This window comes from Anoplolepis gracilipes, chromosome 17 (assembly GCF_047496725.1).
Source record: "Anoplolepis gracilipes chromosome 17, ASM4749672v1, whole genome shotgun sequence".
NCBI lineage: Eukaryota > Metazoa > Arthropoda > Insecta > Hymenoptera > Formicidae > Anoplolepis > Anoplolepis gracilipes.
Genome location: NC_132986.1, coordinates 6,365,644 through 6,393,524, shown reverse-complemented (window position 1 = coordinate 6,393,524; position 27,881 = coordinate 6,365,644). Strand labels below are relative to the sequence as shown.

Here is a 27,881-nt window from a genome sequence, read left to right as displayed (position 1 = left end):
GTGTTTGCTGATTTGAAACTGCATCAACGAAGGATTAGAAGAAAATGTACAGACCTAGGATGGCATCAAACTTCGTGGGAAGAATCAGATAATTTTTTACGTACGCAGTAATTTATTATGACAGAATTTTTTGTCGCGATTATCGGATTAGTATATTTCATGCAATTTCATCATTTAGGTGTGTGAAACTAGTGTCTCATTTCGTAGAAACTCATTAATTGTTGAGAGTTTTGACTTTATTTTTAATAGTTCTAAAATTCTTAATAGATTAAAGATAAATAGTGCCAGCTTCATTAAAAGAATGGCCCGGGAAAAAATTGGAACAAACTGATACACCAAGTTCACCAAGTTGCGTCTTATTTTGTCCTTTAGCGATTTTTTAGCATCTTGCTAGATTTTAAGCGCTCGAGAATTCTATAATAATGATACAAAAAATCCTATGCGTAAAAATGATTAGAATATTAATTAAACAAATTAAAAGCTGGTTATATTTCGATAGTTTTATCGATTATTGAGACTTCGTATTATTCTGGTATTATTTAATTTTTAGAGAGAGAGAAAGAGAGAGAGAGAGAGAGAGAGAGTTCTATATCTACATAGAAATTATTAAAATATTTATTAAATAAATTAGATTTTTATATATTTATTTCCGGAATGTATTATTTTGCAACTGTTAATACTTTTGATATTACTCATTATTATTTATTAATATTCTTCGTAGTTATATTGTATAAATGTGAAATAATTTTTGGTCTTGAAATGAAATATATTTTAATAAAAAGTGCAATTATATTAAATTGAAATAAATTATGAAATAACAATGCAAAAAATAAATAAGGTTTTTTTTTTAAATAAAGATTAAATATATTTATATTAAATATAATTGGCATTAAAAATACATTTTATTATTTTTGTTATTGTGTATTAATAAATGTATTTATCGGATTACATAGCAAATAACTAAATACTAGTAGAACGATAAAATCAGAAAATTGAAAAAATATTGGGTGAAAGATACATAGCGGGGAAAATAACTTTACGCATCATATTACAGTACGCAGAATGGAATATTGAACGTTGAAATTCGCGATAGGCGATTCTTGTTGATTTATTTTAAATGGTCGATATAGCGTCCGCACAACGGGAATAAACTCTGAAATTTCGAGTTTATCTAACCCTCGTCCCCTGGCGGCAAAATTTGCAGTCTGGACCTTTTATTATAGTAGATTGTATATTGCTCCGCACAATGCTCTTCAGTTATGTAACACAAACGTTGTGTGCGTGCGTACGAATATTCGCATTGATGATAAATGAATCGAGTACAGCTTTTTGAAAAGTGCAAACACAAAACGCATTCAACGCACTTATAAATCAATATTGCATCGTAAAAATTGGTAAAAATGCAACAGTATCGTGTGGAGAAAAAAAACTTATATCAGAGGAAGTACAATAAAATTTTAAAACTTACGTCGAGCAAATTCATCAAAGAGGCACGTCTGCGAGGATCAGGCTCCGTCATGGCGGCCAATACCGATTGTAAAGCGGAAGAGGGCGAAACAGAAACGGTCCCCGTTAATGCCGCTATTCTAGGGGTCGTGTCAAGTAACGCTCTTCCTAAAGAATACATCCACATCTGTAAAAATAAGATTAATTGGTATTAGATTAATAGATATCAAATACGAATATTATTCAAAAAATATGTAAGATAAAAAATTAATTATTTTTTCAATTTTCATTTTTTTCAAACAACTAGAGCAATTTGAAATATTTATATCTAAAATATATCGGGCAGCTTTAAATAATGAGAAATATGTTTCTGCTAGATTTAAAATGTGTGATGTATTTTAAAGCACACATTCGCGGATAAAAATTTATATTGTCATACGGATAAATAAAACGAACGACTTCGAGAAAGGTGTTAAATTTAATTTTCTAAGTGAAGATAGGCTAATAAATAAAATATCATCTCGAAGAGAAGCACAGTAATCTTTCTTGTATCGGCTAAGCTGTATTGCGCATCGCAGAATAATACATCTTGAGTCTCGAAAGTTAAGCTTTTCTATCTAAAGCGGATTTAATAAAATCAGATTTATTTTATTTTATTTTGTAGGAGCGAAAATACACATGCATGTGTAAACACATACGCATCTAGATACATCAAGAAGAAATATATAGATTCGAGAATATCAGTTATCAATATTTTTATTTGTTAAGAAAACAATGTTGTTTAATACCTTCATAGATAGTATTACAAAATATCGATTATATGAAATTTATTCTCCGAGAAAATAAGTATCAATGAAATTTCATACTTTCATTTAGTGCTTGCAGATTAAATAGAATAAATATATGGTCTCAATTAAAAATGAGATAAGTTTAGTGCGAGATTTTTTATCAAGTAAGACTAAATATTAACAAGTTGTAAAATTAATGCTTAGTTTCAAATACTTTACTCGATACATTTTATTTTTTTGCTACAGATATTCACCACTATTCTAAACCTTAAAAAACACGAGATCTTCGTGAATTTAAGCTACATTGACTTCAAGTTGTGGCCGTAGCTTTCTCGTTTATTTACGAGAACGGGAAACAACGGTAACCACGTTGCATATATATAGGTTACGGCACCTGCACGATTCTCACCGCGTATTGCGGTGTCACAGAGATCATTCTAACAACTCGCTTGTGCATTGTGTCACGCGGTAAAAAATGTAAGAGCGACAAACATCAGAAAAAGTAACATTCTTTTTTTTTTTTTTTGCGTTTGCTTTGTGTTGGTCCAGGTAATCATTGTTACGTACTTTTATTCTGCAGTTATTGCTGGTAAGTATTCTTCGGAAAAGTGGAGACGCAACTTGAGTATCGAAATGAATAAGATATTGTGATCAGTGATGGATTTGCCAAAAACCAAAATAATATCAATTATATTAATTGAAAAATATTTAAAAAATTTATCCTTTTACAAAAATTTTGACGTAAATATTTTATAATAAAATAAAGTAAAATAAGTTACACAAAAATGTTTATATATTTAATTCTACATGATTATGCAATTAATTTTATTTAATTATTTATAATTCTTTTTATTAATATTTATTTTATATTGTTTTATAAGTAGTGATAAAATATAAAATTTAAGTTATGCAATCATGCTTTCTTTTGCTTATTGTTAGATCAGAATGTCCTTAGAGTATCGTCTAGAATCGGAAGTTATATAAGAAAGTTATATACGAATCACTGTATCACTCTTTCTTTTTTATTTTATTATAAAAGCTTGTAGAAAAAAAACAATATCTTTACTCGCTTTTTGATTGCAAGGTCAAATTAGTTGTCTCTCAAACAAAACTTTTAGAAATCTTTCTTGTTACTGTCTTTACATTAAAGAGATATTGCTGAATATCTAACGAATTGTTAATTATTTCCAGCTTAGTAGCGCAATAAAATTAATTATATTTTTCTTCGCGTATAATGAAATCTCTTTCTTCCTTCTTCGTTAAAATCTCGCGATGAAACAGAATTCGTTTCTCGATATCATGTTTTAAAACATCGTTAATGGAGATGCACCAGTACTTTATTCGATTGAAATTGAATATTGCATTTTGATGTTGGCTTGCATAGCGAGACAGAGAGAAAACATATTGGAATATTAAGTTCTAACGAGTTTTATTGAAAGAACTTCCGTATTTTTTTCATTTAATCAGTATCGTATTTTCAAGATAATATCCTTCTACATTACGAATATGGAAGAGAAAGTATTCTTTATTTGAATTCTCCCTGTAATTTTTTTATATTTTCTATTATCATATCATCTATTCTTTTCGAATAATAAAATATGAAATACGAAAATTAATAATATTTAAATATCAATATTTTTTCGATATCAAATGCATATTAATGTATTTATAAAGTTGTCTAAATTTTTCACAAAAAATGTCATAGTTACAAAACATTGAATCGTTAAAAAATATAATAGTTTCTATATTATTATCACTGAATCTTTATAAACGTCGATGATTTTATTGCAATGCTACGTCAATATATAGTTGTGGATTGTGAAATTTTTCTGTCATCGCCGTAAACGTAAATTCTGGTAGCTTTTGTTTGCGTGATCAACCAGCAATACGGATGCAGCAGGCTGTATCAGGGTTGCGTGTTTTCCACAAGGACTTATCTTTTCGTTAGATATGGGAATGATAGGAGGGAGAGGTGGGAGGAAAGAGAGGCTTCGAAATCGATGATATAAAACGATGCGCCGAAGTTTATTTATCGTACGCGCCGTTTGTTCTCCCTTTAATCTGCAGGAGATAAATACCGGTCTGTGTTGAAACAAAGCTCTATCCGGCCATCAACGAGAAAGAAAGGATGGCACTAAAGGGGTAGGAGGGCGAAAGGGATCGCGGCGAGAAATGGAGGAAGTGGAGAGAGAGAGAGAGAGAGAGAGAGAGAGAGAGAGAGAGAGAGCGAGAAAATCCGAGAGACGCGCTGAAAAAAATACGGGAGGAGATATAGAAATGACGCTAGGAATTTGATAAAGATATTAAAAAAACCTGGCTTCGGTTTCTGCATTCCTCTTCGTTTTTTGAATCTTTCAAACAGTCGGCCTCGTACAATAATAGGTCCGTTAAAATTCAACTCGGCACTGAAACGCGAGTGTCGAGCAAATAAAAAGTAGCTGAGCCGTCAAAGGACGAGCATGATGGCTTAATCCTTTTCACGCTAAAAGGATTTTAGAACGCGTTCTTAATTTTCCGCCTTTCGCTCTTTTAATTATACCATCGGCTTCACCTTTTCGGGAAAATACCAGTACTATTTATATGTATGTATAATTGACCTGCTGGAGAAAACGAGCTGTTTCTAATAAATGTGCTTTGCCCGGGTTTCTCGATTCTTATATTTAAATCACAATACGTAATTATTCGATTCGTTGAATATTTACTTTTATTAGTGTAATATACTATTAAAGTCACAACGTTAGAAGATATTACATTACATGATTATTTGAAAGCTGCAAGCATTTCGTAAATTCGGATAACAATACGCATTATATTAGGCGGAGCCTGATGACGAAATGAAACAATTTACGGAAAAAATGAAGAGAAAATTAATTTTGAAATTTATATTACATAAACTTGCAACGTGCTGTACTATAATTTAGCGTTAACAAGATTAGTGAGTTGGCTTTATATAATAAAACAGCAGGTTTAAAGTAAATATCAAAATACTGCACTAAAATTCACCCGACGGACATTGATTGGGACGCAATTCATTATTGAAAATTCGTGCCACGTCATTAAGTATTGTGTTGCAAATATAACGTACTTTTTCTGAATCCGTGTCCGAATAAATCCGACCGGGTCGATATTCTGGTGGTAGGTACGCGCGAGCAGTCTCTGGCGGTGCAAGCTGCAGTAAAACCCTACCACGTGGTGTCAATTCCAGTGTGTGCGGAGTCACCACTGGTCCTGCTCTCGAACCACCCACCACGCCTCCATCTGAAACAAATATTAATGGGAAACATGAGATTGTCGTCAGATATATAAACTAGTACGATAACGTAGCGCAAAAAGGTTGACAAAAGTATCTCGTAAATCAGATGTTTAGTTAAAAATATTTCGCCAAATTGATATTTATCATATTTGTTTTGACAGTTATAAATAGCAATGGGCAAGAGCAATTAAACTTACATTAATAATATAGTATTATTAAATATTAATAAATATATATATATTTTTTTTTACGTATATCTTTTGGAATTCTTTCACATGTACAATAGCAAGTACAATAACAACTGTGTTTAGAGATATTTATATTTATTTTGGAGAGGAAAAAATTTCCATTTAGGGAATAATTCTTTTACAGAGAAAATTTTTCTATTTATACAGTAAAAAAAAAGATTTATTAAAAATTTGTGGGACAACGCGAGCATAAAAAAATCAAATACACGGAATTCTCTGAATTTGTTAAATCGTATGACTTGCATCCAGAAATCTCTTTCTTTTGCAAGATGGCGATTTGACATGCTGTAACTTATCAATTGTTTGAATATGTATAATCACAATTTGTCACTCGAAATTATAATCGGTCATACTCGTGCCAAACTGTACTTACGGAGACTTAAAGTTATAATTAATTCTTCGACTAGTTAGTCTATAAAGAGCGGCCTATACAGCGGTCTATGCAGGCTTAAAGGCAGTCGGAAATTGGTCACAGGTGCGCGTGAAGATCGTCTACTCGGCAAGAGGATTTTCCGGAAATTGCTCAGTTTATCGCACACGCTCTTGCTGTTCAGAATTATTTATTATCGTTTGTAATGCGCTGCGAACTTTTCAACGCGAACTGTCAACGTGTCCTATGAAATCTTGTAAACGCTTGGGATGTAATTGAAGGGAAATCGCGTTGGGAAAGATTGAGGAAACAGTGAATCTCCTCGATTTCTTCTTCTCTTGTAAATCTCATCTTCTTCTGCAAGCTTCTAATCGTATTTTTTCTAATCGCGTTTTCTTCAATTTGCGCGCATCTGTAGTTGCTTCAATATCGATCAAGATGGCCAAGATCGTCAATCTTTTTAACATTTTCCAATCGTGGTAATAATGATTGAGTTTTCTCACAGTTTCTGTATTGCGGACGTACATAAAAGGCTTTACATCGACTTTAAAATACTATTCCGTAATCATTTTATGAAATTAGATTTTACTTAAGCATTATGTTATTTTTTTGTTTTAATAATACGATCAAATCGTATATTTTCCATGCGGATATTGCGTAGTTTTTGTTGAATGGCAAACAGTCTAAGTACAAGTGCCAAGTCATTTATTATACTATTCTCGTTATAAATCCCGTATAATTCGCCATTGGGGTGCTAATTCTGCGCGTGTCACGGACATTAACAGCTTAATGGTGGGCTAAAGCGCCTTGACACGGAGAATATTGTCCCACGAGTACGCGGCGGTAATTTAGGCAAGCGCTTCTACCGACAAATTCTTCCCCTTCTGCCTTTGCTAAGAGCGCCAAGGAAATTATTGAGAACTAGCATGCGAGAATCGACACCCTAAATAATTAAGACTGAGCGCATTTATGTAGGCACTTAAATCATCGTCGCCTTCATTTTAACAAAAATCTATGTGAAATATTTAAAACTTGTCATTTTTATGTAGGCCCTTAAATCATCGTTGCATTCATTTTAACAAAAATCTATGTGCAATATTTAAAACTTGTCATTTATGTAGGCACTTAAATCATCGTTGCATTCATTTTAACAAAAATCTATGTGAAATATTTAAAACTTGTTATACAAATCTAAATATTTATTTATGCCAGTTATTGTGCGACATGCACAGCAGCGGATTGCAATATGTTTTTATTATAATTAATTATATGAGCTGTGATTCTACTAGTAGTCAATCTCTACGGACGATCGGACAGATCTTCGTATAAATTAGAAAGCAGAAACGTCGAACGAAATGTTTCCGAGCGATAAACTATTTCCGTTCTGCGAAGATTTAAGCTGTAAGGAAATTAGGTAGGTTTGAACGGATCGACATGTTTACTGATAAATCTCGACTAATCCTTAGATGAAGAGAGACGACGTAATCACATTATCTGATCATTACATTTCAAAGTTAAACTAGAATCCGTTTACACACATACACACACACATAAATATATTTAAAATCAACTTATATGAGATAATATTATACATATATCTCTTAAAACCAAATGTAAATTGATTAGTGCAGCTGCGTTGTTGTGTCAAATTCAGTTTGGTTGTTTTTGAAAATATCCATTTGCATACTGAACACGTTAATTATCGATGCCATTTGCATTTCATCGGTAGGAAGAAATTTACTGGATAAACTGTATAGCGTTACCGAGCATTTGCGTCATCTATCACTGTTTTTTTTCACCGGCAATGTATTATTTCGTCCGATGTTGGACCAGTAGTCGATCTCTGTAAACATTCGGACTCGGTCGGAGTCTGATAGCTGACGATGAAATAAAGATGCGACTTGCTGTTCTGTGGACTACAAGAGTCGCCGAAATTAATGGCAGGGCGATTTATTTGCTGTAAACAATGTATGTAACGAAATGTGACTTTGCTACTTGCAGAATATTCCGTCCGGAAAGTTGACGAACAAAATTCTCTCGGGACAAAAATGGCAATCCACTGTTCGTGAAATTTAATATTAAGCTGGAAAGTTTTGCAATATTTTTCGAGAGACAGTCAGAATAAATAAAAGATTTTTTTAAATACATTTTTTTATTTTATATTTTACTATTTTATTTTATGAATATTTTTCCTTTATAGTATTTTATAATATGTTTGTCATTAAAATATATTTACAATAATAATTATACATTTTTCTTTGATTACTAAGTTGTGTCAAAAATGCAAATAAATATTTTAGATAGCATTAACGCGTAACGTTAATTACTATTGGATAATTATTGTAATTGCTTCGTTAATATGAAGTGAACTTGCGTTAATGTATATAACCGTGAGCGTGTTGAGGAAATCTTCATACGTGATTGATGATCGTGCATATACTCCAAACATTAGGTCGCTCTTTCTATATCCCACATCTTTCGCGTTCTCTCCACGCTGCAAAAGGTCGGAGCAGATCTCGAGTTACATCGCATTGTATCTGTCTTCCATCGATCTTCGTTCAGGCAATAATGGGAAATAGCACGAGCATTCCAAAGCTTTTAGTTAAAAAAATGGAAATGCTTTTAGACGTTTGTATCTTTTTTTCAGTACCTCCAGGGTAGTTAATCTAACTGTCTATGTGAGAAAGTTCAATATTTCTAATAATTTATACCTACAATGAATAGGAATAAAAAGAAGAATATAATAGGTAATTCTATAATAAGTTGACATGTTTGATTTTATTTTATGATCAGAATTTTTCTATTATGCGAATTGTTTCTAGAAAAAATCTTTAAATATAGCGTTAAGACAGAGTCTAATTTTTAGAAATTAAACGTAATTAATAAATTGAAATATTTTATATTTTCAATAAAAAATTATAAATATTTAATTTCAAATTATTCTAAATTAATTTTTTTCTTATTTGTCTGAGATTTCATATGTTTACACTTCTCGATATTTCTAGATTATTAATATCACCGAGCTTTATGTATAATAAAGAGCTAGAAAGATTATAGTATGTGTATACATACGAAGACGAATATTGAAGGTACATATTTATTAGAAAATAGCAAATTTCTTTTATTTCTTTCATCAATATAATTAATCTTCTAAATATTTTAAGTTTACTAAATAATTTTCTAATATTTGATGCTAATGTTTCATTTAATAAGCGAATTTGTCTGTTTAATCATGAAATAAATCTTGGCTGCTTCAGTCAAATTTAATATTAGGAGCTGACTTTGTAGTTTCTAGTACGTGCCGAAAGACAAAGAGGCGGATAAAGAGCTGCAAATATCTAAGAAAGTTAGAAATTTAATATGTAAGTACATGTTCGATTCAATTCCAGTTGAATTCACATTTAGATCGCTTTCTTTTTATAATAGTTGACTTTTGAAGTTTTCTTTATTATAATGTATGTACAGAAGCAACATATTTTAATGACAGATTTCTTTTTATTAATTTTGAAAAAATTTTTAATTGCTAATGCGCTAATAGTTTTCAAGTTGTAAGTGATAAAAAATAAATGATCTTTATTAAGTTTTGAAAGTAAATAAAAGTAGATAAAAACGTCTTCATCCAATTTTAAATAAACGTTTCAACAGATTATATGATATAATTTCAGGGTTTTACATATACAAATATTTAATATTAGAAGTAATAAAATGGCTTTATTTTTTGGCCATAACACAAATCTATTTAAAATTCAGCAAGAATGTGTTATTAAAATTTAATGCACTGTATAATCATTGTTTATATATAAAGCATAGCTTTACCTATGAATATTATTTCTCAAAACAAACATAATATTTCTCTTGGAGTTACTGTCGCGGTATGTCTGCTTTTAATCTGCGAAGGAACGTTTAAAGGGTTCTCCAAGCAGACGAGCGTAAGCGCCGGCCAGAGTTAGATAGTCGTTCCTTTGTGGATAGATAATGAAAGACAAAGATAGATGAGATAGAACGGAGAAAATTTCATATGTCGGGATTATCGGGATATTCGCCCTTCATCTCTCGTTTATTTGTAGTGGATGATCTCGATACCGCTTAATATTGCTATTTTGAATGATGCTGATTCGACTTGTCACAGTGATTTAAATGTCGATTTTCACTGTCGATTTTCATTCGTTGGGCTCTCTTCGTTTCGGGTAAAGATAGGAGATCAATACTTCTATCTCTTTCAGGCTTATTATATTTTTTTTTTTTTATTTCAACTAGCTAGTAACACAGAACAGAAAATTCACATGTGGCTGCTGTAGATATCTACGATAGATTGCTACGAAATGCAAAAACACTCAACTTTATAGATCGCGCTTATAGCGAATCCATACTTTTATTTCATGTCAAGCTACCTGTTCTTTTTATACTGCAGTTTTTTGAGCCAATGGGCATTTAGACTATTTGGTGAATTCGTCTCTGCGAATACTAGCATGTGTACTTATATCGTCGTCTGCTTTTTCTTTATAAATACGGTTTTTCGATATCTATATGATAGATTCTAAAATCATTTAGAATTTCAATAAAAATCCTAATCGAACTGCTAAAAGAACTAATAAAAAAAATGATCGAAATATGTATTGTTATTTTCAACAATTTATTAGTTTTTTTTTTAGTTTTTCACATAGAATATCATTAAATATATTAAACTTATTTTATTTAGCATATATTTTTAAATAATCTATAATTAATGTTTCGATCATAATTTCTCTAGTGTTTCATGTTATTTATCATTTTATCTATTTACATTTTTCAAACTACAAGCGATTATTAATTTTTTTTACGATTTAATAATATTATTGAAATTTCTGCTGAATAAATAATTATATTGGATAGGATTAAAGTAGTTGTCAAGATAAATGAGATTGAGCGTATGTTTTTAGTTAGTTAAGTTTTTAAATAACTTAGGACAATAATGACTGTGTCGAAACACAGTCATTATAGTAAAATATCGGAGTGTAATTATATGTAAGTTTGAAAAACTATCTAATCTAATAACATGTTATAAATAGTATCAACACATTACTTTCCGAAATATATTTAAAACTCTAATATAGAAGACAAACGTGGTTCGCCACGTACAACTTACATATAATTACACTCCGATATTTTACTCGAGTTATTTTTATTTTACTCGGAGTTATTTTGATAATTTGTAGCCATCGGAAAACCTTCTAACAATAAGTTCTCCCGGCACATTTCGCAAACGCGATTTTTCTTTGCCAGGACGATCGCGTTCACTCGTCGTATTACTCAATAGATACAGGACTAAATAGAGAAGGGTAGGAGACGCGGATAGTAGAGGGTGAATTTCGAACGGTCAGTGTTTATGGGACAGACAGAAACGGAGGGCTCTAGGAGACTATCCATCAACGTCAAAGCTCGTACATATACATGTATATCCACACATATAGAATATATCCTCAGCCTTCTCCGCGCTGTCCGCACACATACGCACGCCTACGTCACGCCTACGCGAACGGGACACCGTCCTGGAATCCGCCGACGCGGTTGAGAAATAGGTGAACATTGCGGCGCTTCATGAATCTCTAAAACAATCTTCATGCGCTTCCGATGCAAGAAGCGTTGCCAGAAGCCCGCGGGATAATGTATGTCATCAGTTCTTGGAAATCTGTTTCTCGAAATTATAACACAAAATATTTCTCGACATCGTGACTTTTCTTTCTTTGCCATGAATGATTTATTGCTCTCTACTACATGTTTTTAAATTGTATCTTCCATTTCGCTTTTCCTTAACATGCTTTCACGAAAACATAATGATATACTTATATTGATTGATATACATTTACGTTGACTTATGGAGGAGGATTCATTGACTTAAATTTATAATTTTAGAGAAACATCTAATTTCTCTCGTTCCAGTTTCTGCCGCTTTGTTATAATCCATACACGATTTTCTTTAATTTTAAAGCCTTTTTTTCCCGAGATTCACTCCCAGCATTTCTGCTTAATATAGATGTTTTCTTCGGGACTATACTTGGGAATATGCTAATGAACGGTATAAAGTACGTGAGCTGAAGTTAAAATAAAAGAGAAATTGTATTCGAGGAATAGCAATTGTGAGTCAAACGAGCATTTCAGCCAGCTATTCATGAAGACTTTTATTTCCGATCGTTTGAATTTAGTCGGTCGAACTTGATTTTATTCGATAATGGTATCGACTCTCTGCGAAAATATTTGAAACTTCTTTATAATGAATCTGTACTTATCGTTGTATAATATAATTTTATAACAGGTCGTAAATGAATTTGATGTTATTACTACGTAAAAATCATTGTCGTGAATTTTCCTATCACGAGTAAGAAACATTCTCACGATAAGATTTCTGTCAAAATGCCGAGAGCGCAAAGAAAGAGACCATATTATACATGCATTTTTATTATTTTAATTATGTCTAATATTTGTTTGTAATCCGTTCGTGTTACACATCAGAGAATCACGGTAATCTCTTAAAGATGTCATTAACGTGTTCAACAGTGCATTTTCCACCACTGCAATATACAATTTAGGATAATGACTTTATACGAGGAGAGACGGTAGTTATATCACGTTAACAGTATCATCGGTTCGCTACGTTCGTAATTCGATCATCCGCGCGAGCGCGAGATTCCGTGATTCTCTCCTCCAGACTCATCCTACATGTGGGAAATGCCTGCTCGTCTTTCACTCTCCGCCGCCCTTCGATGCTTAGCGACTTCTATCTCGATCATTAATTATGTCGCTGTCGTTGTAGGTACTCGTAGGTACTGCGACGATATACTTCATACGTCTTTCACGTTAACGACCTTTCTAGTTCCTCTTTCGTAATTCACGATTATATAATGAATATTTAGACTGACGAGTAAAATTCCATATCTTGATGAAGCAATTCAAGATAGATCAAGTTATATTTCGGGTGCAACGGAATTTATGGAATTAATTCCAAGTTTAGTTTCCGATTAGTAAATATGTTTCGTATTTTAGTCAATTGTGCATGTCATCTTTTCAAATTAATAAATAATTTATAAATCATAACAAAAATAATAAGAGAGGATTATCATTAGTTTTTTTTTTAATTTTAGAGTTTTAATTAGAGATGTAACCGGCGATAAAAAAATAAGAGAAGATAAAACATTATTCTAACTAAATTTTTCACCTCTGCTTTAAAAGAGTTGTGCGACCCAGAAAAACTGCATTGCTGTGGAAACTCATCATTAAAATAGAATTACTGCAGTCTCGTTTGTTTCAATTCATTCATAAGGCATCGCGTATGCTCGCGCCGCCGAATAGAACGGAAAAGGCATCGGAAAAAATGCGAGATGTATGTAAAATATGCGACGTATTTTACAGTGTGGTACGAATCCCGGATGCTCCGCTCTCTCCGACTTCTTTCAAAAACCGTCGAGGGGATTGCCAGGGATGAGTGATCTTGGTACGCTTTTGAAACGATGTAGCATTTAATGCTTCGTCTTTCATGCTTGTGGCGTCATTCACAGCGAACTCGGGCAACTAAATACTTTCATTTACCATCGCGAATTCTATGCCGCACTCGCAACCAGCAACGATGACGTACTTCAATAATTATTTTACGTGCCTTTTTCCCCGATTTTTAGAACGCTATTATATTATCGATGAAATCAATCATTGCAGCAGCGGTCTTGATTTGGACGTCAACAGATTGATATAAATCTCGTTCACTAATTCTCGACACTAAATCCGCATCTTCTAGAAGTTTTTTGACGATATTTTCGGCACATCTAAAGATTTGTTTTCTCAGATATTCTTGGGTAAACAATATCTCATCTCACAATTTACAAGTTTTTAATTTCCGTGTGATATTGAGATCGTGATGAATCACAAATAAAAGTTTATTGGTGTACTTTAACGTTTACCAACGTCAACAGTAATTACGTAATCTAAGCGTAAATTTATTTTAGACAGAAAAAGAGTTTTTTCAACAATCTTATTAAATATACATAATTCATATAACGTTTTTCGTTAAATTATATTAATCTTAAGTCCATCCTTAGGAGATTTATAATTTGTGACAATTCTATTTATAATGCATAATGTACGAAAACACTTGGAAAAACACAATATATATATTTACAAAATACATAAAAAGATAGATACATATGTATATTGTGATATGCTTAAAATTATATTAGAATTCGAAAAATCGATATAAGAATAAATCGGCATTATGTTAATCGATGCAAACTTGTAGTTGTCGAAAAGTACATTGAGTTTCCGTAGCGAAAAATATATTTCATCCACTTCGTTTTAAGTATTATCTCATCTCTTTTTTTTTTTTCTATTCGAGACTTTATGTTCAACTTTACTCGCTCAACACAGAATTGCCATTAAAAGTACAGACGCCCGTCAATCAGCGTGCATTTGTTTCAACGACTGGCTAATGCAACCAAAGTTAAGTCCTGTAAAACTTTGTTTAGCAGATGCACAACGAGCAGTGAAAAACATTCGTAACAAAACTCTGATCAAAAGTTAAACGCGGTTTTGCACTTTCCTCGGTTTGAAAGCCGATGACTAAAAGGGACCGATTTCTGCGACAAAAGGCAGCACTTGTCGCCTGTATGCCTTGCAATCGATGCTCATGTAGACCGCAATCGTGGCTGTTGCAATGAAATATGCAACTTTGTGTAAATCGTCGCGCCTATTGTAGCGGAAAGTTATGCGAATGGTAGAAGCTCGCGGAATTTCAGTTATTTTCATATTCTCCCTTATAAAATGAAATTCCAGCCATGTGAAAACTGACACCTGTATTATCATCGCTTCTTGCATGTGTTGAGCGTGTCTAGCGCGCGACGCACGTTTTGCACGTGATTTCTCGATATCCCGCGTGCGGTTGACCTAGATTTTAATAACGTTCAAGCTATGATCCAGTGACAGCAATCGTGAAACTATGCAGATCATGAAAGCTTACGCTTTGTCTTAAAAACAATTATTTTTATATAAAAAAGGTATTTTTTGGACATATAATAAAATTTAAAATGTATGTGTATTTGCCGTTCTTTACCAAAAAATTTTGAGTTTTTTCTGCACAATTTTAGACGATGGATGCATTCTAAAAAAAGATTAAACATTGATAGACCGAAAGTAAAACGCAGTTTTATGACAACACAAATTTTCAAATATTATGCTAATATTTAGCTCTTAAAGAATCGCGATAACCCGTGCTGCAAGTAAGAGCCAGGAACATATTTTTCTTCCACACTCTCAAGTGGCAAGAGACACGTCAGTATCAGACTCCTTTTTAAAATGCTCGCGCCAATATCGCTGGCTCTGATCCATAGGGAACTCGTATCATAAATCGTAGACCGCAAAGGTGAATCGAGTCGATATTTTCCGTGGTTTTTGTATATTTTTTACAAGAAACATATTAAAGTCTGAAGTCTTTCCTCTTCTTGCTTATCGAAATGTTTTTCTGTTTGAGTTGTTAGTCTAACGGTATTAACGTGGATGAAAATGTTTCAAACAAACATGCATTGAACGCATGAATTCACTGGGTGACCCTGTTTGGGTGCCGTCGAATAGCGTCTCCTCGCCGACGGCATTGTGTGTCGCCGACATTATTAAAGCCTCTGTATACTTTCCGCGACGCGCAGCCAAAGGAGTCACTGTCGTGTAATTCCGGTATTTCTCTTCCACAAGATGTACAGCGGGTGGATAGAGCAACTGCTTTGAAAAGACCAGCGATGGAAAGGATGATTCTTGCTGTCTGCCAGTTGAAGGCAGCAGATGTCACGATGGCGATTATGCGGCGAGAACGATTCTCGACGGTAATATAGAGTCGTACCTATTTCACACTTGAAACTTTCACGGTTGTGCGGATTTACATTATGAACTCGTGTTTTCTCGTGCCAGAGCTATTACGTTTTTTTTTAAAGATTTTTAGTTATATTTATATCGATGATTATGAGATTAATAACATTTTGAAAATAATATTATTACTACATTATAATATTAATATTAATAATACCTAAGATAATTTATGCATGAAAATAGACGCGTCTCTCTCTCTCTCTCTCTCGTACGATCCAATCGGGAACCTCTTCGATCCCGCTCAAAAGATGTTTAAGATAAAAGTTTTAATCGGCGGTCATTATCACAACGAACGCAAGGATGAATCCTTGGCATTTGGGGTCCAAGGTTCTGCGATGCCGGCGAGGCACCGCTTATTATACAGCGCTCGTGAGTCATGCTATGCAGCATTGCAATCGCAGGATACCTCACCGAGGCGATCTCAGGGGGAAGTGAAGGGCCCGAATTGCCGACATTGTAAACACGCCTGTTAAGCCGCGTGTATGCGAGTCAAGAATGAAATGCGAGCCTAGCACAACGTCGAACGCCTCTTGACGCGCTTAATCTCGCGCGAAAATGCATATATCGATACTGAATTATCCTTACTTTAGTTCCGTTTAATATCCATTACTTTTACTGTCTACATGAGTTAGATATCGATACCTGTTAAACTCGTACATCGATCTATAATATTACTTGTCATTTTGAAAATCTTTATCTCTTCGATCATCAATGATGCTTCGATGAAGGATAGGTAGTGAGCACTGAGATTTAAGCACAGCTTCTTGTCAAGAAAAGGTGTATACCAGACTACGACTTATTTTCGAGATGTTTAAGGTGTCTTTTTGTGATTTGATATTAAATAGCAAAAGCTTTGACATGTATTCCATCCTCGAATCTTTCAGAGTCTACTGAGAGAGATAATTCTTTTGAAATGGCACACGTTTCTGACGAATCGTTGAAAAAGACGACGCTTTCTGAGATTTTAAGACTTGAAAAGACTTGTATTTTACGGATTACGATGCTAAAATCCAGATTCAAAATCGATAGATTTTTAGACTTCTCATATTAAAGAGGATATTATCCAATATTTGATAAAAAAAAAGTCATTCAATTCATACGGGAGTAATTTCACGGATAAGTAAACTGCCGTAACAGCGGCTTTGCTCAATGATGCGAGTAATGTTACGATAGTGTCGTCGATTAATCGATTAGTAGCGTTGCTTTGACGCCTCTCGACGAGACTTGTGATTATTGAATATTTAACGTTCGACATTTGACTTATTCAGGGCTAAGGGCACTGCAATCGCCACGATATGTGCAGTTTGATAATGCTTGGCCTTTTGGCCTTTGTCCTCTTCAGATTTAATGCTTTATCGATTCTCTTTGGAATGCATCATCCGTAATGTTCCACTTCGAATTCCGTTTGCCGTTCCCCATACCACATACCTGTCATACCGCATTTATATAGAGACAAACGCATCAGAGATCTTCCTAGAGTTCTATTTTTGTGTCATGTTTTTACCGCGCTCGCTGAAAAATATTTATTTCATATCATGTAAAATGTAATATTTGGATCACGTAACGTTTCGTCGCATCGAGCAATCTTTATTTCGCTCGCAGCAACGCAATTTTCACGATGATGTATACTTCGAAAGTGTGTTAATCTCGCGCGATGATAAATTTATCCATCGCCACGGGGAACGTATCAATCGACAGAGACGTGCGATATCGCATACGGTGCCGAGTGCAGTGAGAATTTTTCCACTATGTGAAAACGTGAACGTACGATATTAATGAGTTTAGTTAACGAACACATTATTATAATTACATACATCTGTTGTAAGCAAACGTCTCACCGAATTGAATAAAAATCGCGGTTGCGTGATAAAAAGCTAAAAATAAAATTTGTATATTGCACGCTATATTTCATATATATAACGTGAATGCACGCTACACAAAACTCAGTGAATTATTGCACTTTTAAACCATTTGTAAAGTCATACTAATTACACGCGCGTATGCGTCATCATAAAATTATATAATTATATAATTTATGTACTAAATATATAATGTATGAATGAGCAAAATCAGCTAACTTTATAATTACCGAATATTGATCTTATATTACAAAACATTTTCCGCAATTATTATTATTATTAGCAATCATTAATATTATTATTAGTATAATTACTACAGCTTTTACGTTTAAATTCCAATAGAAATTATAAACTCACTTATTCTGACATTTTAATATTGCGACATATTTCGAAAAGAATCTTTTTTTCTATTATGTGCAATTGAGAAAGATGATCTGATGAAAGATTATTTTTTACATTTATATATATATATATATATATATATCTTTTAACTTTCACTTTTTTTAAAAACAAAGTTTTCTTAAATTTCTCAAAAAATAAATATTTTTTGAAATGTTCAATCTTTAAGGTACACAAATGCAATCGTCATCGTTGCATGCTACTCATTCCCCTTTCATGTCAAAAGATATTCATTACTCGGGATTTTTTCTTCTGCTCTCCAAAGCATAAAGCCCAAAGGTGATCCGCAAATCTCGAAAGCTTTGCAGAAAATATTGGTCGAGCTTGCCACTAGCTCTCACTATATGGTATGGTTTAAAATGTTTCAGATATGACCCTCGCTATCCAAACTTTATTGTGACCAATGTGTATGAGTGTGTAAATGTTTGTGCATGTATCGTTTTGTAATCGAGAAAAACACCTATAAAATCTGCATAAAGAAAAAAAACAACAAAATTAAATTAAGTAAAATTACATTTAAGAATCTTATATACGTAATGGTATCATTATAATTAATAAATTATTAATTCTTTAATTAAACTCTACTATTAATTTTTTGATTAAAAATTTATTATAAATAAAAAATATAAAGCAACACCATACATCACAGAATTATTACATAATGTTTTTATCAACTTAAAAAATTATACAAATTTATTAAAATATTATTGAAATTATATTATAATAAATACCACCCTCCAAATTTCCTAAGAATAAATGTTCAAGAACTTGTTCTTCTAAAAAGTTAATATAATTATTTCATAATATTATCTGTAATATTATTTTGATAATAATATTCTATATTTTTTATACTCATAATAAAAAAACGAAAAAAGAAGAAATTCATGTTTTTCAATCGTTAACTAAAAAAATCTACGAAACATTACATGCGACAATGTTTTCGCTAAACATATTGATGTCTTCTAAATATTTCGTCAGTGTCGTCAAAGATATTATACATGGATGATCCATGCTCGATTACGTTAATCCCTTCTTGCATCATTACTTTTTCGTGTTTAGGGGGTCCCAAAGGTCATAGCGTGAAACAACGTCATGCTCTGACGAAGCAGTCTTCTTATGATATTTTCTTTTATATCCGTTTTATTTCACGCATCGACGATCGTTGGCAGTGTCGAAAAAAATGCCTTTCGTGTGACAGAGGCGCTATAAAAATCGTATCTCTCCACCTCATCTACCCTCTGGCGCCAAAAATCCTCGACAGCCGAGTTACGTGATTGATGATGCATCGAGGAAGTTAGGCAGGCATCCCTTTTGCCCCGAAAGAGAAAAATTAGAGGAGAGTTCATCCAATTACATCATTCCTTTTTATCATCATCATTCGCTCTCTATATAATTAACATTTATTTATAAATGATAATTACATAGAGAATTATTTATAAATGTTATTAATAATAATAGACAGATAATATTGTCGCAATAACAATAATTAATATTAACCTATATAAAATATAATTATTATTAATATCACTTTTAAATTACTGCAATTTTGTGTAATTTTATATTTTTATAGGATTATAAAATTAATAGTAAATCTAAAAAAACTGATGGTGTATTAAGTATCAAGAAATTTATTTCACTAAAACAAAATCAAAGATGTATGTAATTAAATATTTTAATGAACACTGATTTTGCCTATTTATACAATATGCATTTAGTTAGTACATATAATATTATACATTTTATCATGCATGCGTGCATATAATTAAGAGTAAAACTTTATTAAATTAATACGAATGGTTAAAAAGTGAAATAATTAACTGCGTTTTGTGTCACATGCATTCATACTCTTGCATGTGAATATATCGTACACAATGTGAATTTCAAATTTATGTAAGTTTTAGATTTTTATCAATTTTGTAATTTTTATTCAATTCAGTGAGTTCTTTTGCTTGTAAACATGTATTATAATAATGTGTTTGTTAACTATATCAGTGACGCAGTAAAAAAGTATTTTTTTTCTTTTTTTTTGATGGATTCTACATCAAAACACGTAATTTTCGACTTACTTGAAAGAAAGAGATCTTGGAGGGCCTGGGCAGCCTGGCAAAGGAGAGCCCATGTTTCTGCAGCAGCGAGTCCTGTGCCTCGCAGGGTAAGAACATCTCCTGCTACCACTGGGACTTCGATCACGTCCGTTGGCATTCTGTGAAAGAGATAATATTTCATAATTAGCCAATAATTAAAATGTGTAGAGATTAATTATCTGGATGTTTTTTATTGAGTGGTTTTATAATGAATTCTGTAAAAATATAAATTGAAAAGGAATAGTTGGGTAAAGATTTCGATACTAAGTCAATCATATTTTACTTTGTTTTATAAGGATGAACACGTGTAGGATCGAAGAAACGACATGACGATAATGTATTTCGTAGCTAGTGTCCCGAATAAACAAATACAAACAAGGGCGTGCATATTGAAGGTATCGGGCTTGTTGTTTGCTCAGTCTCGGTTATATTAGCTCCTTTGTTCGTCAGTGTATATCGTGTAGTTTGATGTATCAGCGAACAAAGAATTATTTTGCAGATATTACGTTACTTTATTTAATTACCGATAGCATTATATATCGTGTAAAGAAGTATAGAAAGGATTTCTTTCCTTTCTTTTGATTGCAATAAAAGATTTATTAGTTTAAATGATATACTTTTATCAAAAAATAATGTGAACATTTATACTTCATATCTTTTCTATTACAAAAATTGACGCAAATTGTGGGTTTCGATTAGCTTGTTGTGAATTAAGTTAATAATTATATATTTCTAATTTATTAATATTATTTTATATCACATTATATTTTTATTTAAAACGAATACTCTTAAAAATTATTTTAAAAAATTATTGTTTCAAATTTTCGATTATTGGTCATAAAAGAGTTTTATAGCGTCGTAAAAATAGGATATAAAAAACTTGAATTGTTCATAAATAATGTTTATTTGATTAAATTTAACAACTTACGTTCACAGGATAGTTTTTTTAACGTTAGAGGAAATAAAGATCAAGAGATGCGTAAGTTTATCGAGCGAAGGTGAAAATCCCTCAATTTTCCGGGAATTTATTTTTAATCGAAAGGGCCATGTGCTTCTTTGTCTCTATCTGTATGCAAACCTAACAGCCGCGAATCTCGACGTCATATGCACATCCTAAAGAACAATCAACAGATATACCGTCGTCAGAGAAAACAATAGATGTCAGCTCCATTTTCAGCGATGTTCTCCTCCGCGACTGCTCTTTCAAGCAAAGTAATGCGGGCTATCGTTATCTGCCCCTGCTGTTCCTCGCTGATTTCTGTTCGACCGTGTTATGAAAAAAGAAGCTCTATCTTGTACATACATGTTCGCACTACGAGTCGTGTTTGGATCAAAATTTAATTTTGTTATATTAAGTTGTTTCCACGAGGAAAAGCACAGGTCAAGCATTATTCAAATTTGTTGAAAATTATAAAGATTTCTGAGACTTTAGAATATTATATCTATTTTTTCATCAAAAGGATTAATTTCTATAATTATAACTATTATCATCGAAAAATATATGTAAAAATGTCTAATTTCAAATTTCTTTTTAGAAAAAAAAAAAGATTATCTTACTGGGAGATTAAAGTTTCCTAATAAAATAAACGTTTACATAGTACGTCCGAGAAGTTCGATAAACGGTCAGCATGTGCATTCAAGTTTCACATTATCGACTTTCTCGCAAGAATAGATTTCAGATAGTTCAGAATTGATGTAATATATATATAGTCTCGTGGGCGTCTCGAAATTCGCTCTTATGCACTTTCTCGCACTTCTAACTTAGTCAGCTGCGATTGTCCTCTCTATTATATGGTGATTAGGGTCGCGAAATTTTCGCCTGAATGAAAACGCGCTTCTTCGTTTTCCCACTCAGAACACTATACTGCAGAAGACAATACAACTCTGCAGCAACTTCGGTGTCGTTTTCAATATTGAACTTTACGAACAAAACTGATTAATAAAGAAAATAATTGAAACTGCAAACTGTCAATGAGATATTCTACATAATAATGTGGAGAAAATACTTCTTCGAAACAATAAATCGCACGCGCATTCTATCATCTGTTTCGCGAATCCTATTTTTATTGGATGGACCGTTTGACATTTTTCTGCAATTCGTCCTATTGATGCGACTATTGGTATGACTATAATTGTGATTAGTTCCACAGCAGGACTGCTGTCAATTTACAGCGCGTCCGACTTTATTCGATCAGGTGCGATCGTTCGTTTCACCGACATGTATTACGAAGTTATCGTGAGCAGAAATTTCCCATTTAGCTTGTACGCATTCATGCTATTTACAAGCGGTTCTGTTAACAAAGTTATAAATTAAATGCATTCTTCCAGGTGTAACTTCCCCGCAGTAATTAAGCAGTAATTAAGGCGACGCATTCTGGCGCAATTATGATCACAATTATTTACAGGAAGTAATAAACTATCTAAATTAACTCTCCGTTTCAGGTCCATTTCGCGATTGTGATCTGTTTCATTTGATGACACTGACTTACATGCGTCTATCGTATATTATTTTCAAATAGTTTCCAATCAATGAACAGTCGTAAAATATATTGATTCGTCCGATGATGGATATTCGAACTCGTACATCCTGGAGTTTAAAGCAGCAGATCCTATTGTCACAGTAAAATTTATTGCGAATATTGCCGTTTGTTTGTCGTTCTCAGTCGCAATATTTATCAATTTTTTTTCTTTTATTTATTACTCACATTTTATTCAATATTATATTCTTATAAATATATTATTAATGCTATTCTTATGTGTGTAATATTTTTTTCCAATTCTTTATTTAATTATTTTTTCCCTAATTTTCTTTTAGGATATGAATTTATATCGATTAAAATCGTTTTAATGAGAAATTATCATTTTTATTATATGTATATTATATAGCGTTCTGACATAATTGAATTCAGCATTAAAAGACACAGGTAAGTAATATAACAAAAAAATCAACAAACATTCTTTTTTATAATAAATTACAAGACTACAACATATCACGCGCTTTTGTTATTCTTGTTGACACTTACCACAAAGTTAGAGCATTACCCAATTTTAAAACTTTTGACTTTCGTTAATACCATTGTTTGTTCTCCTTTGCAACACATTGTGTATCAAGTTCGATTTTTCCCGACAAGTGCTGGAAAGAAACTTCGCTAAAATATTAATTTTCTGTGACAAATATTGTTTTGCGAAACCGGACGCCAGTTTTTCGTGGAATCAACTAACAACAAAGGAAGTCGTCGGGAATAATTAACGAGCCAATTCGGATAATGGATTAAATTCTTCTCACTTCATTCTTACGCAACAAACAAACAAACGGCAAGATCGAAAGACTCGATCAGTGTATAATCCTAAACTAGATAATTTATTCTGTAAAAATGCATCTCTGTTTTTTTTATATTTATATATTTTATTACTATTTATTTATTGTCACATATATTTATTAAATTACTTAATTCTAACAATAAGTTGATTTTCTTAATTTTTATAAAATTGAAAATTTTTTAAAAGTAATTTGATCTTATTTTTAACATATGATTTTTTAAAATTGTGATTTGTAATTATTTATAATTATTAACATTATATATATAAAATTATAATTTAGATATACAATATATTTTTCAATCAACTTCGAACGTGACTTGTACCACATTCGATCGTTCTATACAATATATATTAGTATTCTCGAAATACAATAGAAACGTGCAACCATTCATGCAACTCGGCCACCTTTTATGCAATGCCCACAGCAGAACATGAGCGTAGAATTATGCAATATCCGAATTCGGTCAGTTTAAAGAGGTAACCTTGGGTGCTTTTGACAGATCCGATATTTCATCTGAATTATCGATAATCGTTTTTAACTAATCAGATGTGCATCGGATATTCCATTTGTCGTAACGTTTCACTGAACAGCATTATTAATTTTCATTACTATGGCGTTATTTCAAATCGTTAAATCTGATTTTTTTGTGCTGCGGAAACACTTGCAGGAGACAGGGAAAATGCTTGTATATTGAACACACTCGTTACGAGTAATTGTGGAAGCAAGGCGTTTAATTAGCGGACAAATCGGTTAGCATTGGCAAGAGGGGACCGCTGCGATTCCACGTGATTTAATCAGGACGGCAATTAAATTGTACATAACGCACGAAAAGTTCTATTCGTAATCGAATAAGCATTGTGCGTGCATGTGACTTGTGTGTTTTCAAATCGGAAACGTCAATGGGACAATTTGGTCAGAATAGTCGAGGATATATGTATGATATCTTCGTATAACAGATGCAAATCAGATCTTGGAAATCGATTTTCGGACATGAAATATATGGTTGGAACGGTTCATTGATTATTATTCAGGAATCGACGAGAGCCCATGGTCAATATCGCAACTGACGGAACACTTCGTAGGTAATCCGTTGGCACGATATCGCACGCTTCGCGCTATTCTTACACTCACCTTACACATTGTCGATCGGCGTATCATAACGCGGTGGCGTCCGCGCCGTGATGATCTCATGTGGCGCGAAAGCATGTGCTCGCGTACCCGGCAGATAGTATACGAGACAGGAGACCCCGACGAGGAACAGGAAAAACAGGAACACGAGATCGAACATCAGCAGGGAGTTCAAGGTCATCAGCTGCATCGTGCGCGTGCAACTCGCTCCACCATTACACGCGTGCACCCACGCACCAATCAAACCGTCGCGTCTACACCCTTTCCCTCTTTTTCTCTCTTTCTTTCTCTCTCTCTCTCTCTTTCTCTCTTTTTTTCGGTCTCTCTTTATTCCATCACTTCTTCTTAGTTTGCTCGATCGAAACTTCTCACAAGCCTTCGGCGCTCAATGTGTTTAACTTGGATAAAAACAGTTTCACTTAACTGCGAACGTAGCAATCGGCAATTTTTCATATAATCGTTTGTACAAAACTGTTATATATATATCATACATTTCTTTAGATTATATACAATTTTAAAGGATATAATAAATTTATTATTTTTATATCAATTCCTAGGAAAAAATTTAACTCTGTCAAACATGTCGTTGTGTAACATTAATGTTTAAGAAATATTTTTCATTTGAAATATTTTTAATTAGATTACATCGTTAATATTCGTTTGCTAAATTTGGAGTGAACCGTTTCGGAGCAATAAAGTTTTTAACACGGTAGAAAGCAATTAAGGAGCAATTAGAAATATACATTGGAACGCTATAAATATAAATATAAATGAAAATGAAAGTAATAGGACGTTTTTGTTTTTTTACAATAGAGCTCGATCCTTTTCGAAACTAACTCGCCTTGCAGTTATGCGACTATTGACGACGAGAATGTGCCGACACAACGAGATAATTGGATTTCCCACGAATTATTATCAAAAGTTATCAAAGCCAGCCGTACCGGAATCGCACGTATTACTACCATACTGTTGTAGGAACGCACGTACCGATATAGGTAATTATAGATACTTTCGCGCTGACATAAACGAGGGAATCATTAGTCTCATTATCGATTTCATTTATCTAAGCGTATTTGGCTGTTGAAATAGTGACTCATGTCATTTCATTGTAATTATCATTGATCCTTTTGATTCACGCATAATTCGCGTATGATTAGCTTTATTCTACAGAATTCATGCAATGTCCTACTGCGATTCAACGAAAATCCTTGCATTTGTAAAATTTATTTAATTTGTTATGAGAACTGCTCTTGGAAACTTTTCTTTATGAATAAGTAATCTCGAATATCTAATAGTATCATGAGAATGTCTTTAATTTAAAATTGCTGATTCATATTTTCTAAAACTATTTTCTTTTCGAAAAAAAAAGTTTTATTTCGACGATTCTATCAATTAAATTTTTTTCCAATGAGCGAGAATTAATGATCTTTCATCTGATAAATATACGGCGACATCTCGACGACTTTTTTGATTAGATGCTGCTCATTCTTGCGCGATATAAAGCTCTATTTCGAGATAATTGCCACTAGGATTTCTCGAAAAAGAGATAAGTCAAAAATAGCGCTCAAGGGTTTATTCAGCTCGTTCAGTTGATATAAGTATGACAAAGTTAGAAATTTTCTATCTGATCTTTTTTTGACTACAAGAGCCACGAGTAATTAGTTGAAAACGTTAACAAAGCAGCGGAAAGAGAAGCATTTTAAGAATAGAAAACAGTGAGCAGACCGATTGACAATTTGTTTTTAAGCTAATGTTCCTACATTGAGAATTATTTGATTTGGAGAATATCAATTATATATGTAGAATGCTTTACGATATTTAAATCACGAGGGAAATGATGTTATTTAAGTTGAGAGATTTGTAAAGAAATCAATATTTAATTTTTATACAAAGATTCATATTTAATAATAAAATATATCTCTTAATCGTTTCTTTCTCTCCTAGTTTTCCATGTGGTTACGATAGGATTGTGATATTGGAAAAATTCAGAGTTTTGAATTTAGTCTTTCGTTTTTTTCCTCATATCGACTATGTCGAGTGGCCAATAGTGGACGAAGGACTGCTTGCATCGACATGTCTGCATGCGGTCGAGTGATTTTCCAGTTACGCAAATTTTCCAGTATCCGCTGGTACATTCAATGGGTCTCGCCGATGTGCCGACTACCGGCGGAAATTTACGGGATGACATAATTTCCGTGCGACCCGATGCGCCCAAAAGACGATCCTCATCCTCGCGTCAATCGCTCATCCGTTTCTCGGAACAGCCAGGAAAATTCGTGAATCATTGACTGCGGAAACGCGAGAATCGTAAAATATTTTGATCCTGTGCTTTTAATAATCTTTTATATCAAATTATCGCTCGTTTTCTGTTGCAAGGAATTGTCAACGGATTAAAAATACTTAATAAAAAATTGTATATTTTTTTAATGTTTTAAAAAGCGGATTCATAAAGTTTCTGCTTATAATTCCCAATTAGAGTGATAGATTAATATAATGGAATAAAGATAGAACTGAATGGAGATAATTAAACAACTCGAACTTTTTAAATCTAATTTTGTCCTATTATCGCGAATTTTCATACGTCACAAGTATTTGCACAAAAATATTACACTTTAAAATATATAAAAAGGGATTTATTAGAAAGAGAGAAAATATATTTTTTTAAATTTCTTTATTATTATAATTAAATTTGTTTGACTTAACTCTTGAGATTTTTAAATAATGTAAAATCCTTTTTAAATTGAAAACTAGGAAAATAGCAACCGAGTAGCACTTCAAATTAATTTGGAGGTATTAACGAAATGTGGAAACTTTTTATTCGCGGTTTTATTGGTCGCTTCATTAATATCAGAAAGTCATTCGCGTTTTTAATGAAGCTTCAGTAAAAAGAATTATCCTTGTTTTTCTCTTATTATACTTCTGTAGTTTCATTCAGCTCGGTGGGAAGATTTGATTTTATTTTTTTTAATAAAAAATTCGACTATTACTTAAAGTCTAATACTATTATCTTTATTTGAATTAATACCTTTTCAAACTCTAAGAGAAAATTATATTAAATTATATTAGATAATTATATTAAATAAAATTTTTATTTTTCTATACTTT

The 27,881-nt window shown here is 32.5% G+C and overlaps 1 protein-coding gene across 8 annotated transcripts in view; it reads right to left on the bottom strand.

Annotated features, from left to right (window-relative positions):
• Nucleotides 1-27,881, bottom strand: part of LOC140675177 (uncharacterized) — an 80,029-nt gene that overhangs the window by 22,229 nt on the left and 29,919 nt on the right. For 2 of the 8 annotated variants that reach the window (XM_072909344.1, XM_072909336.1), the window contains exons 2-5: nucleotides 24,780-25,199; nucleotides 20,309-20,445; nucleotides 5,320-5,492; nucleotides 1,469-1,633 (exon numbers count right to left, since the gene is read on the bottom strand). In XM_072909344.1, the coding sequence (XP_072765445.1) occupies nucleotides 1,469-1,633; nucleotides 5,320-5,492; nucleotides 20,309-20,444 (474 nt within the window). In that variant the 5' untranslated portion in view covers nucleotide 20,445; nucleotides 24,780-25,199. Of the gene's footprint in view, nucleotides 1-1,468; nucleotides 1,634-5,319; nucleotides 5,493-20,308; nucleotides 20,446-20,609; nucleotides 20,913-24,779; nucleotides 25,248-25,617; nucleotides 25,743-27,881 lie in introns of those variants that run through there. The other 6 variants (XM_072909337.1, XM_072909343.1, XM_072909339.1 and 3 more) reach the window with 5 other exon arrangements.